General features: G+C 43.6%; 1 protein-coding gene across 3 annotated transcripts; it reads right to left on the reverse strand.

Annotated features, from left to right (window-relative positions):
* Positions 1-106: 106 nt before the first annotated feature.
* RGL2 (ral guanine nucleotide dissociation stimulator like 2) lies at positions 107-14,850 on the reverse strand. Of its 3 annotated transcripts, XM_075186442.1 has the most exons (18): positions 14,270-14,850; positions 13,992-14,093; positions 9,370-9,447; positions 7,956-8,119; positions 7,112-7,171; positions 6,606-6,873; positions 6,236-6,454; positions 5,885-5,988; positions 5,577-5,661; positions 5,436-5,501; positions 4,976-5,050; positions 3,887-3,919; positions 3,074-3,195; positions 2,864-2,953; positions 1,615-1,711; positions 1,077-1,340; positions 892-1,000; positions 107-708 (listed from the first exon to the last, which is right to left on the reverse strand). In XM_075186442.1, the coding sequence occupies exons 2-18, from the start codon at positions 14,076-14,078 to the stop codon at positions 515-517; spliced, it is 2,115 nt and encodes a 704-aa protein (XP_075042543.1). In that variant the 5' UTR covers positions 14,079-14,093; positions 14,270-14,850; the 3' UTR covers positions 107-514. The 3 variants fall into 3 exon arrangements, with proteins under 3 accessions (XP_075042543.1, XP_075042545.1, XP_075042544.1); XM_075186444.1 differs by lacking the exons at positions 13,992-14,093; positions 14,270-14,850 and adding an exon at positions 10,420-11,836; XM_075186443.1 differs by lacking the exons at positions 13,992-14,093; positions 14,270-14,850 and adding an exon at positions 9,588-10,270.
* Between the last annotated feature and the right edge of the window lie 1,852 nt (positions 14,851-16,702).

Raw genomic sequence — 16,702 nt, forward strand, 5'->3', positions numbered from 1 at the left:
GTGGAAGCATCACAATCTTCAGGCCAGGCCGGGACATTTGCCTCCCAGCCGCTGTGGAACTAGGAGGTTCCCTACCTGTGCGCTACAGTCAGAGGCTTGCACAGTATTTGGGTGTCTCTCTTTTAATAATGAGAGTCACGTGTACAAGATGTAACATAGAAATACATACAGTTCCAACATTACAATATAGTGTTCTTTAACAATAGTGTATAGAAAATCGAGCAGCATTTTATAAGTTGCAGCGTGACGGCAGGTCCTGGGCTGTAGAAGGACGTGCAGACGGTACAGAACGGCTTTGTTGCATCAGTTCCTCCTGCCCGAGGGCTTAGTGTCACTTCTTGTCACCGATGGTGCAATCACCCCCTGTGGAGTAACGTTCAACGACAATGTATGACTACAGAAATACACATCCTGAGCTGGGGATTTCCGAGTCTCTGCATTGCTGACAATGTGCCTGGAATGCTTTATCCAACACGACCATGTCTTTGTGTAGCGTCGGTCCTACAAACGGAAATCAGAAGAGGGACTTGGCAAAATCCCCAGCTTTGGCCTTGACTTTGGGGTAGGTGGCACTGATGTGTGCTTTGTGATGAGGTCGGACTTCAGGCACAAGGGCTGTGTGGGCGACGTGTTGTGGACGAACCAAGAAATCCAGACTGGAAGAGCTCATAGCGTAGAACACGTTGGCTGTTCCAGGAATGACCAGTTCTGTAGGATTACAGGTTATTATGAGAAGGAAGTCTTCAAATGTGACCTCATTATATACGACTAGATATAGTTTATGTGACTTCACAAGAAAGACTGGAGAGCTTCATGGGGACAATAGTAGAAGTTAAGCGAGAGATATTGGAGTAATGATAGTCAACAGCATGAAACATTGGAATATCTGACCTTTATTTCCAGGCAGTAATTGGACCAGTTCCTGAGGCCCCAGGGGACACGTGTGATGTTTCCTAGAGATTCGGTCAATCACTGTAGGCACCTTCTCCTGACTGCTGATCTAAGATACAGAATAAGAATTGCTAAGAAGAGACCATTTGTTAGAGGGCTGGCGTTGTATAATTGTGTGTACTAACCCGCACACTCTTGTAGACGCTGTTTTCCTCCGCAGGCTCCACACGTGCCCGGATGATACGATGATCTGCCGTTGGATCGGGAAGTTTTCCGGTCTCCGTGAGGCTCTCTGCGGAAGATCTGTGCTGCACGGCAGGGTGTATGGGGCTGCCGCAAGAGGCGGAACGTCTGTGTCCCCTCCCGAGAGCAGGGGCAAGGAATCCTTTGTGAGGTGGCCTTGGGGAACTTTGTATGTCCAGCGCTGGGACCGATGGGCTTTTATGCTGCTGTTAGTGGGGAGAGTTGCAGAAAACGGAGTCATGGATAAGCGGGAAGAACGTGTCTGTTGCTAAGAGAAAAGGCAGTCGCGTAAATTGGTTTTACCCACCCAATGTTTTAGATACCAATCGGTGCTGTAGAGGACGGCAAATAATTGGTTGTGATCCGCTGACCTCTATGGCACTGAGTGGAAAGGAGGATTCCGGAATGCAGAGTAAGCTTAAGTCACAGAGGAAAAACAAATGACCTTAGAGAAAAGAACAGAGGTAGGATGGTCCCTACCGTAGTCAGTCCAGGTGCCATCAGTCGGTTGCAGGGTGTATCCCAAGCCACCAGGTGCATGCTGGGTCCAAATGGTGCAGCAATGGAAGCCAATAGACTGTTGGTGCAAAAACATAGATTGGTCATCGTCTCATACAACGTACCTGCAGTGAGAAGCTTAATAATAACATGGAACTTGGCAGCCTGTTGGCTGTGCACCTATTGAGAAATGAGTACAAACTGAGGCAGCAGGAATTTCTCAGGCACTGATCAGAGACCTGGTCGTATGCAAGTTCCTTATTGCATCATGTAACCTTGAAATGATAATCAAATACAATTGATCTGATGGGTAATGTACATGTTGACAGGTGCAACTGGAAGATTACTGCTATTAGCCTGTGTCTGTGCTCCTCTGCTGATCCTATTTGGTCTGTGTGCGTCTAACGTCCAGATCTCATCCAATTTGGTCACTTACGTGTGTGTCCAAATGTCATACTGACCACTTGGCCCCCGGGCTGAGTAGCAGGATTGGCCTGTGGGTGGTCAGCATTAGACTGCTCAGTACCATTTATCAGATATTCAAATAGTCTGGGGGATTGGTGATGTAGAGACAAAGCTAAAATGCGTCCATAAAGTGTGTGCTTTATCCTCTGGGGCGGTACATTCACTAAGTGCCAGTAGTGGACCCTTGAGTAATGGATCACTGTGTGAGGAGATTGTCAGCCACCCGGGGATGAGGTATCCGACCTCTCCATGACTACCTATAAAGCCTGACTTTTAGTCTTTTTGGATTAACCTGTGCTGACCTACGGAGCAGTATAACCCGTATACACAACAGCGGTCTGCTGGGCACATTTATGGAGAGCGGTGCTTAAGTTATCGGGCAAATATGTCCCTTATCTATTGCAGAAAACCAAACTGGTTTGGTTGTTTGTTTTAGGTTTTTAAAATGTTTGGCAGAGGTGCCGGATGTATGTGATTGTAGAGACCCAAATTATTATTATTGTGAAGGGAGGTGGGTTAGTGATCGTCTTAAATAAATGGAAAAGAGGAAACCTTTAATTATCCACATACCACAGTTAATGCTGAATATTATATAGCTTCGGAATGTCGCACCACATATGACTTGTGTTCTTGGAAAGTCCTTATTATTTGGTCATTGTGAACTCACATTGTTCACGTTTCCCTGTCCTCTGCTAGAACAATAAGCACCCTGACCCCACAAGCTGCTGTCGGTGACATTATTTAGCTGAATGTTTGGTCTACTCACTCGGTGCAGTGTGTGATGATCACTGTCGGTTTCACTGGTGTTACAGCAGTGGCGTCTTGCGTTGGTTCAATTTCACACGACAACCGGTAACTGCAAAAGGCGACGGTCAGATATAAATTGTACAATATAAAGTACGGTATTGTGGGCATCACATGAGTGGAGCCACGAAGTGTCGGCCTCCGCTTGTAGGGATGTAGAGCCCAGGCTCACCTCTCATCCTCGCTGATCGGACGCAGTCTCAGGAACCAGCCGACAAAGGACGGATCAGAACTGAACCGATATCCCAGGCAGACCGTTTGCAGGATCCGTATCTGAGAAAGTGACTCAAACTCCTGAACCATTACGGTACAAGGACGGGGATGAGAAACAATAAAATAAAATTGAACAACTCTGTATTAGCATTTTTTTTAATATCTTCAAAAGTCGCTCTTAGTCCACCCAGGGCCCCACGTTTGTGGCATTTCTTATAAACTCATTTACAACTGCGCCTCCTAACCAAGTCTTCACTGTCTCGTTCTTTACATCAGACCACCAAGGAAGGGGGCGGCGTTGTAAAAATTGGTGCACTGGTAGTTGTGCAAAAAGATGCTGTAACCATGGCAGCCAGTTAGATAACTGTCCTTTCTCCAATACCGTCTGCAGACATTAGATTTTTGGAATGAATTACAGCACCGTTATCTGTTCTCAGATAGGTCCCCCTACAGCCCTCTACTCGGGTTACTCTACCTCTTTATTAATGACAATGTATTCTCATGTAATACCCTGTGGTATAAGCCATGAAAATGCAGGGTGCTGGGGATTTGGGCATTAGATATACTGGGATAAGATTCTAAAGGAAAAATGCCAATTGCTCCCCTACTGTAAACATCAACCTATAGAAAGGACAGTAGAAATGCAATGAACACAGGATATAGGCAGAGTGTAGGTAATGTATAAATGTACCAAACGCTGACTTGTCAACAAAAAAAACTATTTTAAAGGCCCTGTGCAGAAAAAGCTTCGCAGTACAACAGTAACACTCACCTTCCTGCGCTTCTCAAAGTTTAGATATCCATTCTGAAAGCAAAAGAACATTCTTGTGTAACAAAACATAATCATATTTTTACCCTCAATACATTTTAATGTACACAGCTCGATCGTTCTACATCAGGACTGTAAACCTGGTAAGCCTGTGTTTAATCATCTTACTTATTATTATTAATTTTTATTTATAAGGTGCCACAAGGTGTCCGTAGCGCCGTACAGGGACAAACAAATTACAATACAATGGGAGACAGCACAGTACAGTAAACAGTAACTCAGTAAGCTCAATGCACATCTAGAGAGGGCGGGGAAGGGGGAGGGAGGATCCGCAAATGACGGGGCCCAAGAAGGAGGGCGCGGAAGACAGGGAGATCCCCAGGGGGGAGGAGGGAGCGAGAGTGGACGTGGGGTGGAGGACCCTCGAGGAGGAGGGCTAAGTAGCTGGAGAGCAGAGTTAGAAGTGGTGGAAACAGGAGGAGAGATGGCCCTGCTCAGAGGAGCGTACAATCTAAGGGGAGGGGTGGACAGACAGAGAGACGCAGGGGAGAGAGGGAGAGTAGGGGAACAGAGGCAGAAGATAAGGTAGGAAGTTAAGTGGGAGACAGAAAGGCATGTTTACTTACATGTTTACTGACCTGTAGGCATTAAGTAATAGGCAGAGATTGTGATAGCAAATATAGAAATACAGTCCTGACACTACCCCAGCAATCCGTGCAATCCTAGACCATGGCTTCACCTTAAATACCCCACTGCTTGAGGAGCCTACAACAGACAGGACACCAGCTGTTGTACAGCTACATAGCTCACCATGTGCAGGGCATGCTGGTACATGTAGTTCCGTTACAGGTTCATGAATTAGCATCTATACAAATCAACCTCCCTGCCACCTATAAGAGCAGGCTATGGACTGTATATACTCCAATCACTTTTTCCACACTTAAGCAATAAAGATGGCTGTATATTATTATACTTCATTTATTGAGATATTTATTCCACACGTCTGCCCATCACTTGCCAGGGTTTAAATACACAGAGCTGTTACTTTACCTAGAAGGATTTAATAGATCACATAAGAGCAAGACCTCTCACCTCTAGTTGATCTCGGATGGCAGAATCCAACATGACGAGGTCGGTAAGGAATACTCCCAGGTACGGGATCACCCCCTAGATCATTGGGAGAGCGGGGAAACCGTGAGGATTGTTTGAAAAATACGATGAAAGTAGCAGAAATAAGACAAGAGTCTGCCTGATAAATGGAGCTGTGATAAAGTGCAAAGTGATCAATAATTAGATGACCGGTTAGAGTAGTACAAGAGTTTAGGGGACATTAGAAGGTAATTGGCTGAGTGTAGAATAAGAATGTGCTGGACAGAGATTAGACATTTATTATAGAGTATAAAAAGTCTGCAAAAATGTCCAGATGAAGCAAAGATTGATGAACAAGAACAAGCGTCTGAGTGTTAGGAGTATAATAACAACAGATTATACAGAAGAGAGATCTACAAACAGATCTACTTCTGTGCAATACAGAGGAGAGTTAGTCCCTTACTGTGGCTCGTGGGTCTTTGGTGCGAGGGGGGGTTCTTCTTGAGGTTCCATCAGCTGGGTCCTGGGACTAGACAAGGTAAAGACGCCGGAGTTAGAGTCTGGATTGGTTATAGGATAACACAGGTGCAGAACAATCCCTCACCTTGAAGAGCAACTCTCTCATCTGGGAGTAATTGTCTTTCTCAGAAAAAACCTCGCTCATTTCCTGGTAACTGCGCAGGATTTCCCTGTGTGACATCATCAAAACACAGTTAAATATCTGCTTTATTTTTTCTTTTCTTTTTTTTGAAGTGTAATGTGTTTTGTGTTCTCCTTTTCCCAATATCACATTTCCCTAAGATTCCGTGTTGTGCATCTGGCTGACAGTTCCCTGCTGCAGAGCTCAGAACTGCCAGGTATGCTGGGACTTGTGGTTCAACAGCTTGTCAAGTTGATTAGACGCCTTCTTACCTGGATGTCTCGGCCCACACTCTCTTCAGACGGTGGACAGCCGTGCTCTGTAAGGCAGAGAGGATGGCATAGACAGATGAGAAGTTCCTAAGGGTCCAGCACTCCTAGTAGAGGGGAAACCGTGTCATTAAGACAAAATATCAGAGAGACAAAGCAGAATGATTACTGTGGAAGTCGGGAGACTTCTCACACGGTGCAAAGCGCTGTAACCCAGGGCAACCAACCTGATGTTAATTTCATTTTCCCAAATGTGCTATTAAAATGACAGCTCTCATCTGATTGGTTACCAGGGGTTACAACACATTCCACCCATTGATAACTAAGCTCCGTGGTGTCAAGACAGACGCTTACCTCAGCCACTCTCACCCACTTCTCAATGACCCGAGCTCTCTGTTGCGGCCTGAGTAGGGGGTCTCGAACACAAGACGCAGTCACAGCCCCCGACAGGCGGTTGAAGTGGCGGACGGTCTCTCTGACAGAGTGACACCGGTCACAGTGGTCTACCCCCCTGTCTCTCCGAGACCACACTGATCCCAGGCACTCGTACGGGACGACTCTTAAGAAAAGAGACTGCGAGAGAGAGAGAGACGTGATCACCGCAGGGAGAGTGCCCATAAAGAGGAGGAAAGGGGACATTTGGTAGATCAGAGTCTTAGAGCGATAGATACAGATAATAATATACAAAGAGATCGCCTGATAAAACAACAGTCTTTATACTCACTGCCTCCAAACAGGTCAGTTGTTCTGCTACTTCTCCGGCCTGGAATGTCAGGATCTCTAAAGGGTCAGACTGCCCCGTCTCCTCTCCCGCCGTAGGGGGGTGTCCTGCCCCATCCTCCACCCCCCCACCAAGCTCCTGTAGTTGTGTTACCAAGTTCGTTTTCTGCAGTCTCAAAAAGCAGTGAGACAGCTGAGCTCTCATGCCGGGGTCAAGTGATACAAAGTCCTGGGGATACTGAGACATCCAGCCACAGAAGAGACTGCTGATGCTGGAAAGAGAGAGTGCGGAATTAAACAGAAGCTGTTGAGAGTAGTGAAAGTAGTAAATGAGTTCTACTGATGAGGTCGGCTAGGAGGAGAAACATCTGGTACAATATTATATTATTTATTAATATTATAATTACTATTATTATTACTAGTTGTTATAATAAAAATGCAGACTTTTATGATTAATATTTGGTGAGTGAGAAGAAGCACTAAGGAAGCAAGAAAAATACTAATACTCACTCGTCTTCCTTCCCTCCATGTGAGTTATCGGGGGTGTGTGAGTGACCATCACTCTCTAACCTGCAAACACCAGACACAATTACTGAGGAACAAGGAAGAGGATGGGGGAGGTAGAAGACAGGAGTGAACATATAGGGCCTCATTAAGAGTTAGGAGAGCAAATTTGCCCATGGACAAACCAAACTGCACAGCAAAGGGGGGGGGGGGGGGGGGGCAATGCATTTATTTATATTTGCATGCAGGGTAAATATTGGTAGCACACAAATACTGGAAATGGATAACAAGGTTAAACAGGTTTGAAATAAGAATAGTGAAGTTTTTCAAATTTTAAATATCGACTGATGTAAGTGTAACTGATTGTACCTACCCCCCCTAACAAATCATTGCAAGTTTTCACATCACTAAATGCCCGTTAAATGTTGAAGGTTTGCTCTGATTAAACTTTAAGGGATAGATTTACTGGAACTTCTAAAAAGGAAACATGGAGGTGTTGCCCATAGCAACCAATCAGATTCTAACATTCAATTATCTTGTACATTCTAGAAAATGAGAGCTAGAATCTGATTGGTTGCTATGGGCAACACCTCCAGTTTTCTTTATAGAAGTTTTAGGAAATCTACTCCTAAGACTTAAATATTATTATTTGAAAAATTATTGTCCTTTATTGATTTACACAACCTGTCCTAACCAATATTAGTTTCTAATTAAAGGTAAGTCATGAGACAAGCAGATTGGACATGAGGACCAGGGGACAAACCAGGATAACAGAGGAGGGGCACCCAAAAACAACACAGCTGTCAGAAAACCAAGACATAAATCAGGTTTTGCTGGGGGGAAACCCAACCTGTCCAGCAATATCCTCAGAACTTCAGGAGTGCTGGTGAAAGTGCGATATGTTGCAAGGAATGCTGGGATGAAGGTAGTGTCCCCTAGGATCCGGGCTTCTAGAAGATGGAGGACCAGCCTGGGAAGAGTCCCAGCACGCAGAGCTAACACTTTAACTGGAGGCTGAGGAGACATGAGGCATGCATATTATATAATACAGGTCATAATTACTGACAACATGATAAATCCAGCTATAGCTGTGAATCACTAACATGCCCTGACACTGGCAGTGCACAGAGACACACCTACACACCCTGCCTCATGTAACCGCTGATTACTGAACCGCGTCTCAAAGACTGGGGCTCTTGTACTGTATACATGTCCCTGCTATCCCAACTCCATTATGTTTATCAGTATATGCGTTCCCCTTACTCTATAAAATTGTAAACCTCCGATTCCTCCCTTATATTTCTTCTCTCCAATTTTTAGGCGCTTTTGACTGGAATACTGACAGTAGCACAGAGTGTTTCAGGAGCCGAGTGCGCTGATCTTGCGGGAGGCAGGGAATTGTCCACTTGCGTACCTCCCAAATGTTCTGATTATGGCGACACAGTCCCGAATCACAGACCTCGAAAGGGGCAGAGCTGGTACGAAAATGGGGAGAGTTTCATCCAAAATTGGGCATTTTGGGGAGGATTCGGGTGGGTCAGAGGAAGAGGATTCGGTATTTTGTCCCAGTTGTCTGTGATTAAATGTTGAGAGGTATGCACTCGTGTGAGTTTATGATCAGGGCTGAATCTGTCGGGGGCAGTGTGGCAATATAAGGCGGGATTTGGAAGTACTAGACTGAGAGAAAGGACAGGGTTCCCCAACAGCACAAAGCTAAAGGTGGGGCCTAGTTGCCAACTTTCCGGGGGGGCAAGTGGCTAGCGCAGGTGTAAAAAAGTTGGAGGATAGTGTGGCACCGTGAATCACGTCAATGCCAAAATGACATGAGTAGCGGCAATTTGCGTCAATGAAGTCCCCATACCGCCACTTCACTAGGCACCCAGAAGTCTCGAGTCTCACAGGAGAATGGTCACATAATGTTATAACGTGATTCTCTTACCCCTGATTTGGGGTAAGAGCTTATTGGGTGATTATTTACCAAAACCAATTAATTTTTTTTTTAAAATATACAGACAGCAATGTATGGAGACTTTATAATGTCACAATCTGCAACTCAGAAACAGCTCCGCCAGTCACTAAATTGGGCAGATTTAACAATATGATTAAAAACTTGTCATGTAGTCTTTCAGCAACCTGCAGCTTCCAATAACCGAGCCTTCTAGAATTACAGACAGCGGCTGGAGAGCCAGAGGTCCTTAACTACGGAAATGCAAAATGACAGTGTGCAAAGCAATGAATATTACTAGGAGCAGAGGTTGTGTTACCTGTTGTGTATTTGTGTTGCGTAGATACACGCTGTATACAACACCTTCCTGCTCTTCCTCGCCTTCATAGTGCAGAGTCTGCAAGTGAAACACATGAATTCATAGCACAAAGCGGAGTCTGGGCTCTGCACCTAAGACTGGCACACAGTGCTCACCCCACAAACCATCTCATTCACCATCACCTCTCTCTCACCCACACATTGTGTTGTATTCCTCACCTTGGCAGGCAGGCGGTAGCATTTGGTTTTGGAGGTGACACAGGGATTACCCCATGACAGACAGAAATTGTGAACCACACTCATAGAAAGGGCACCTGATATAGAGAGAGAGCGGCAGGAGACAGAGGGAGAGGGCTAGTTATTGAGGAGAGAGAGAAAGTGGAGCTGGGAGAGGCTGGATATAAACAGAGTGGGCGTCATTGAGAGACATCAAGAAGTTATATCTAATGCAGGATAGCTGAAGGAATACAGGTCACATAAATACAACACACGGGGTGGGGGGGGTCTAAGGAGTAAAAAACACAGGTGGAGAGGACAGATAGACTAAGATCTCTATTCCTGGTGTCTGGATTTTTCACTCCGGAAACACACTTATGCTCACACACGCACATATAATGTATGAACAGGCATGTAACTTGTAAAACCGGTTCCTGCTATCCATATTTATAATTTATGCAGTTACAGTAGAAGGCCAGGTATACTAAACGGTGCATCTCTGTCCTAAAGAATGTAAGTTTGTGAGCAGCCCCCAATAGCTCTGTCTGTAATACCCATCCTTGTTTTATTACTGTTTGTTTGTTTCCTATTGTACAGCGCTACAGAATATGATGGCGCTATATCAATAAATCATAATAATAATAATAATAATAATATTGCATTAAAGTTTCCAGTAGCAGTTTCTAGAATGTCATATAAGCAACATACAACTGGCAAAAAATAGTATTACAAAGCAATAATAAATAAGAATATTATAAATGAAAAATATATATAACTTTATAGTCAATTTTTAACTACTTTCTTCATCTGTTCTGTTAAATATCGCGATTAATACCTTGGAGCTGGCAGCCCTGCAGAATGTAGCAGCCATTCACTAGCTGCTCGGAACAACAACATGACTTCTTGTAACTACTTGAGACAGACGGTGTCACATTCATAGACACGTCATACTCATACCGACACACAGCAAATTCCCCTCCCACACTAAAGAGACACAAATGCTCATTAATCACTTTCACTACCTGCTACAGATGAATGCAGAGGTTCTTAGTTTACCCTTTGGTTAAACAAAGTGGAGGAACACACAGACCGTAAATTGACTCTCCCTGCCCCTAGTGCTTTGGATAACCTATTACCCCTTTTCGAAAAAAAACAGAAATTTAGGCTTAGATTCCTTTGAACTGACTTAGTCCCCCCAGATGTCTCAGCTCTTTGGATCTCCACCAGTAACGCCTGAGTAAGTAACTCTTATCACTTCCTGCGCCAAGTGGATTCCATTAAATATCATGACAATATAATGAAGTGGTTGCTCCCTACCAGACTACAGGAGGTTCACCTAAAAATACTAAACAGAGCCTACTTTTCCCAAGGGGAACATTATGTGGAGGAAGAGACGGGGATGAGTCCCAAGTGTGAGTACCGGTCGCTTTCTTCCATAATGTGTGGTCATGCCGGACGATTCAGAAATCCTGGAACAAAGTCCTGCGTTCTCAACTCCTCTTTAGGCATCTCCTTAGCCATTGAGCTGGCTGCCGTCCTTCTCTGTAATCACGACAACTGGATCTCGGTCATCCCTCCTGGAGAGATCCAGGATGTTAAACCGTTTCTTACAGTTGTTCTCACCATTGCTAAACTAATAATTCTTCGCCATTGGACTATCCCCCCTTTCTCTCGGGAGCCGAACTTCTGGACACTCTTTATTTTGACAGAGGGGCAGCCCTTCCGGATATTGAGAAAGGGGTACTTAAATTTTATGCTAAATGGGGCCCATACATAGAATCCTTGCATTAGGATCTACGTGATAATATCCTGAAAAGGTTCCATAACACCACTTGGTTCCTGTGTCGATCCCTGGGGAATTATTGATTGTTCTTCTGTTCATCTCTTCTCTCTTCCCTTCTACTTGTATGGTGAGTCTGGGACAGCTGCACTAGAACTCAGCCCCCCCCCCCTTAACCCCAGTGTACACTGTCAAGGGACCCTTGGCTAGCCTGCGTTCATTCTGGAAAATACACTGCGAGCCTAGCCTGCTTCAGTACCCCTTATAGCTGTGTAACTGGGTGAACTGCTGGGATCCTACCTGTTATTAGATTAGGTATTTTGATTTAGTTTTATGATTTGTAATATCTGATTTTCCCCCAGAATCCCCTCGGTTGGAACAGCTGTTTGTATACAACAGCTACTCCTATTTGTCAATAGCTTGATAATCTTGGGCCTGATTCATTAAGGATCTTAACTTGTGAAACTTCTTATTTCAGTCTCCTGGACAAAACCATGTTACAATGCAAGGGGTGCAAATTAGTTTTCTGTTTTGCACATAGTTTAAATACTGCATGTTTTTTCATGTAGCACACAAATACTTGATAGCTTATTTGTACACTCAAATTTAAAGTTGATATTTGTGTGCTACATGAAAAAACAGTCAGTATTTAACGTATGTGCAAAACAGAATACTAATTTGCACCCCTTGCATTGTAACATGGGTTTGTCCAGGAGACTGAAATAAGAAGTTTCTCAAGTTAAGATCCTTAATGAATCAGGCCCTTTGTCTTTACATTGTATGCAATCACTTTGTATCTATGTTTTATCTGCTGTTGTGACTGTTTTCTTTTGAATTATGTACTCTGTTTTGGAAAATTCAATAGCATAGATGTTTAAAGAAACAACACAGTGGAGGATGACATTTTCCTAGCTGGAGGAAGTGTCCAACCAAAATATTTAACAATGAAATCCCTGCCTGTAACTGTCAACTATCAACTAACAAAACGGCAGAGACTCACTGGTTGAGTATACCCCCAGAGCAAAAGGGTCCCAAATATTTCCCCCCAAAATTATGCTAGTTGTTAGGAGGTGGTTTAATATTAAACAATTCATTTAGGTAAAAATCACTTTTAAATAGTTTACACACATGCCACAATTTTAATAATTTATAACACTGAACAATCTAAATATGCCATTTATATTAACATGCCTAATGTAGCAATTAAGACACTGCTGGAGGCAACCAAAGGAGTACTAAAGACAAAGCTATGCAGGCAATAATACAATTCTATTACAGAAGCAAAGTTGGCAAATTGTATCACAGGTTATCCTGCCAGACAGCACCTGCTCTGCAAAGGAGTAACCTCGTCTGGTAAGTAATGGCTCTCAATTTGTAATGCATACATTCAATAACACACGTATACATACAAAAAACAAAAAGACACATGGATGCACAGAAAGGCACCCACACCCAGCAAACAGACAAGAATGTTTACACACAAACATACATACAAAGACATGCATGTATGCACACAAACACATATACATACATAACCCATGCTCTCCTGTTTGTATCATATTCCTTTAACATCACTTTCCTCTTTACACCCCTTCAGTCCTCAAAGTAAGAAGCAAAACTGCTAAATTCTGCCCCTAATGGGTGCCAGACCAAGCCCTGTCCTCTCTAGGGTGCTGGACCAAGCCCTGCCCTCTACTGGGTGCTGGACCAAGACCTGCCCTCTACTGGGTGCCGGACCAAGCTCTGCCCTCTACTGGGTGTCGGACCAAGCTCTGCCCTCTACTGGGTCCCGGACCAAGCCCTGCCCTCTCTTGGGTGCCGGACCAAGCTCTACCCTTTATTGGGTGCCGGACCAAGCTTTGCCCTTTCTTGGGTGCCGGACAAGCCCTGCTCTCTACTGGGTGCCGGACCAAGCTTTGCCCTTTACTAGGTGCCGGACAAAGCTCTGCCCTCTACTGGGTGACGGACCAAGCCCTATTATACCATTCACTTCCCCCACGCATTCTGCCGTCCTCAGGACTGCCAGGAGAGTGTTTCATGGGGAGATAAGAATGAGACAAAGATAAACAATGGATCTGTACTTCCACAGTTCAGGTTGCTTAGTGTTAGAATAACTTTTGTAAGCTCAGTAAATTGGTGGAACGAACATATTACCTGTGGCTCTCATAATACTTAAACTATTACAAAGGAGAGAAAAATAGGCATATTGCACCTTTAAGGTTACATTCATATTGTGATCACAACTATTCATAGACTCACTAGAACAAGGAATCTGTATACGTGGCTGACCAGAACCTGCCCTGCACTGATGAGGCCAAAACAGACAGGAACAGTTCGGTCATGTAAATAGCATTTTCCAGATCACCCTCCTCCTTTTGCAGAGGTTTATTTGAGTATTATTTAAAAATACCAATAAGCAGGAAAAAAAAAGATTCTACAACTAGAACAACAACTGTTCGGGTGCTTTACGGAACACAGAGAAACGTTAACAAATTAAAAAAAAAAAAGTTAGACTGAAAAAAAAAAAAAAATAGGTCACATTTTCACCATTTATATAAGTAAAATAACTTCCCACACACGGAAAGTCTGTATTCGTGCTAAAGCAGATCATTTACGTGTCCTCTTACCTCGCTCTGATCATGTTTGGACTCTTGTTTCGGTCTGTGACCACGTCTCTCCTCCTCCAGCGCTGTCCTTCGTGTGCGCAAGATCATGTGTGTAACCAGAGGCTAAACGCAACAAAACAACAACAAAACTGACTTTTTCGACTTGGCACAGCGCGACAGGAACACAGTACGTGACACACGGATACTAACACAGGTTGCCATGGTCAAAGAAAAACCCTTGTTCTATTTTCTGCATTTCATAAACAAGTGTGAAATATTTGGGTTGTGGCTTCACTTACCCCCACTCAGTAAATATCTGTGACTGTCATAGAGACACAACATCGGCCCCTTCACAGGGTCGGCTGGGGTGGCAGAGAGAGGCGAGACATCAGGGGCCGCTGCTCCCGATCTGGGGTCTGAAGAGTCTCTTACAGGTGAAGATGTCTCATTAATGGAAAAAAAAAAAAAAGTGAGCTGACAGACTTCTCCGTCAAAGTCTCTCCGTAAAAGTTCTCTTTCAAATCAGACTTAGTCTTAAGCACTTGGTGACATCTCTATATTGTAAAAAGTTGATCGCGATAAGGGAAATCTCGCAGTCAGAATAGGTATGTTTTATGAAGTCCTCTCAGCCTCACCTCGTCCTGAGACTTGTGTCATATCCTGGACAGCAGGAAGAGACTCAGGAAATCTGCAAGAGAGTGCTTCCTGCATCTTGACAGCGCTCCGTACCCAAGTATTGTCCCTCTATAGTGCTATATTATCCATGTAATAAGTGGCACCATAGTATTATACACCAGTAACTACTAGACTAGACAAACCGTCTTCCAAGAACTCCTCTTCTCGTTTCTGAATAGGTTTTATTGTGCAAATATGAATAGACTTCGGGGAACTTCCTCTTTATAAAACAGACAATTACTCTGTATGTCGTTCACAATTTATAAATAAAGATCTTCAATCTGCTGCGTCACTTCATCGAGCAACGTCAAAAAAACATCCTGCACATTTGTCACGTTTAATGACGTCATTGCAGTGTGGGATCCTTTGGACGATGACTCTCCAACTGTGGTAGAAGTACAAATCCCAGCATGACCTGCCAACTTGAGCAGGGAATGCTGGGCTTTGTAGTTCCACATCTGGAAACAGGGGCGACGAGAGGGTGGGGCTGTCCTGTCCTTGTAGTGGGAGGAGCCACCAACCTGGTGTGACCAGAACCCCTTCAAGGGCTATGGAAGGGGCCCCAAGAAGTTGCTGTACCAGGGCCCGAAATCCCTCTCGGCGACCCTGTCTGGACAGCCAGCGATTGCCGGACGCTGTTCCCTTGTGTCACTGTGTGCTTTATAAGGAATATATCAAGCAGGGTAATTCCTATACAGGCAACATAATGTACAGCACCCCTACAGGTTACTGAAATCATTGCAATTCATCACTAAGGTTTATATTCTTAGCAATGCATTAAGTCTAATAGATAGGGGATTATGTATATAAATTAATATGTACATACGCTACAGCCTTGTACAGCAATAATTATGGTCCTGTACAGGAAATGATGGAGGCTGCTGACTTATCAGCACACACAGCCGAATTTCAATGCCTTTGTATTGAACAAGGGCAGTTATTGAATTTGTAGCACGTTTACAATGCACTTTGAGCAAAGTTTTATGCAATTAGCAATCTGTACTGGCGCAATGATTATTACTGGAAATATTCTTTCCAACCGGGTGGCGTTTGTTTACCAAGCAAGAAAAAAAGAAACAAACTGCATAGGTTTATCCATAAGAAATAAGGCATATAATGTACCAGGTGTTCTCAGAGGGACTCTGAGAAGATATGAGCCAGGATGGCTCTACAGGTACTAGATTCCTGTACTTCCAGTATCTCTTCTATACAACAACACCCAGCACACAGCAACCAATCAGGTTCTAGCTAATTTTTCCCAAGTGCTGTTTAGAAAATGAAAGCCAACATCTGATTGGTTGCTATGAGAAACACCACATTTTTATCTGCACCAATTATTCAATTTTTAAATAAATGGCAATCAAAATATAAGAAACATTTTAATGACAAAATAATGCAGACTGGTACTTTTTATTCACAAGTTGATTTTATTGACGAAAAAAAGGCAACATGTCTTACTTAGGTCACAGTTTTAGCAGCTACTAAACGTCACATTTACCTAATTAAATTATAGTGAACACAAACAAAGGATTCAAAATGTATCTGGTAGCAAAACAAGAAGCACAACTTTTACAAAGAAATGAAAATGACTTAAGTCCCGACACAAAAGCTGCTGCAGAATCTCTTCATGAGCTGAATGAACAATGTTTGAAAAAAGCTTTCTAAAAACATAAATGCAATCGGTTAATTGTAAAGCAATCTTGCAGATGAACTATTACTATATGTGATTCCCTTTCCCTTGTATTTCAGTGGGGTCAAAAGATGTGTAGACGCTGCGCACAGGAGATAGATCACAATTATTTCATTCACATAATAGAAAGAAAAACAAAAGTACATGAACCCCCCCCTCTGGGCTATAGTGGGCCTCTATAGAGGTGGAGGGGGTAATGCACACAATTAGGAGGAAGACAATATAAGTGGTAGATGGGAACTTATGTAGGAAGTCACTTTAAAATCTTACTTTAAAAACAAAACTCTGTTCCAGCCTCTTGCGTACAAACCCATTGGATATCAATGGTGACACTAAGGGGTAGATTTATCTAACCTTCTAAAAAGGA

The sequence above is a fragment of the Mixophyes fleayi genome, chromosome 9 (assembly GCF_038048845.1).
Source record: "Mixophyes fleayi isolate aMixFle1 chromosome 9, aMixFle1.hap1, whole genome shotgun sequence".
NCBI lineage: Eukaryota > Metazoa > Chordata > Amphibia > Anura > Limnodynastidae > Mixophyes > Mixophyes fleayi.

What these genes read in the sequence shown, in the direction of transcription:
- RGL2 (XM_075186442.1), bottom strand. Translation starts at nt 14,078, where the DNA reads ATGATCTTGCGCACACGAAGGACAGCGCTGGAGGAGGAGAGACGTGGT. An exon ending in GTGTGGGCCGAGACATCCAG is followed by an intron (nt 5,662 to 5,884) that starts GTAAGAAGGCGT and finishes GATGTCACACAG; the next exon opens with GGAAATCCTGCGCAGTTACC. An exon ending in TGAGAGAGTTGCTCTTCAAG is followed by an intron (nt 5,502 to 5,576) that starts GTGAGGGATTGT and finishes TACCTTGTCTAG; the next exon opens with TCCCAGGACCCAGCTGATGG.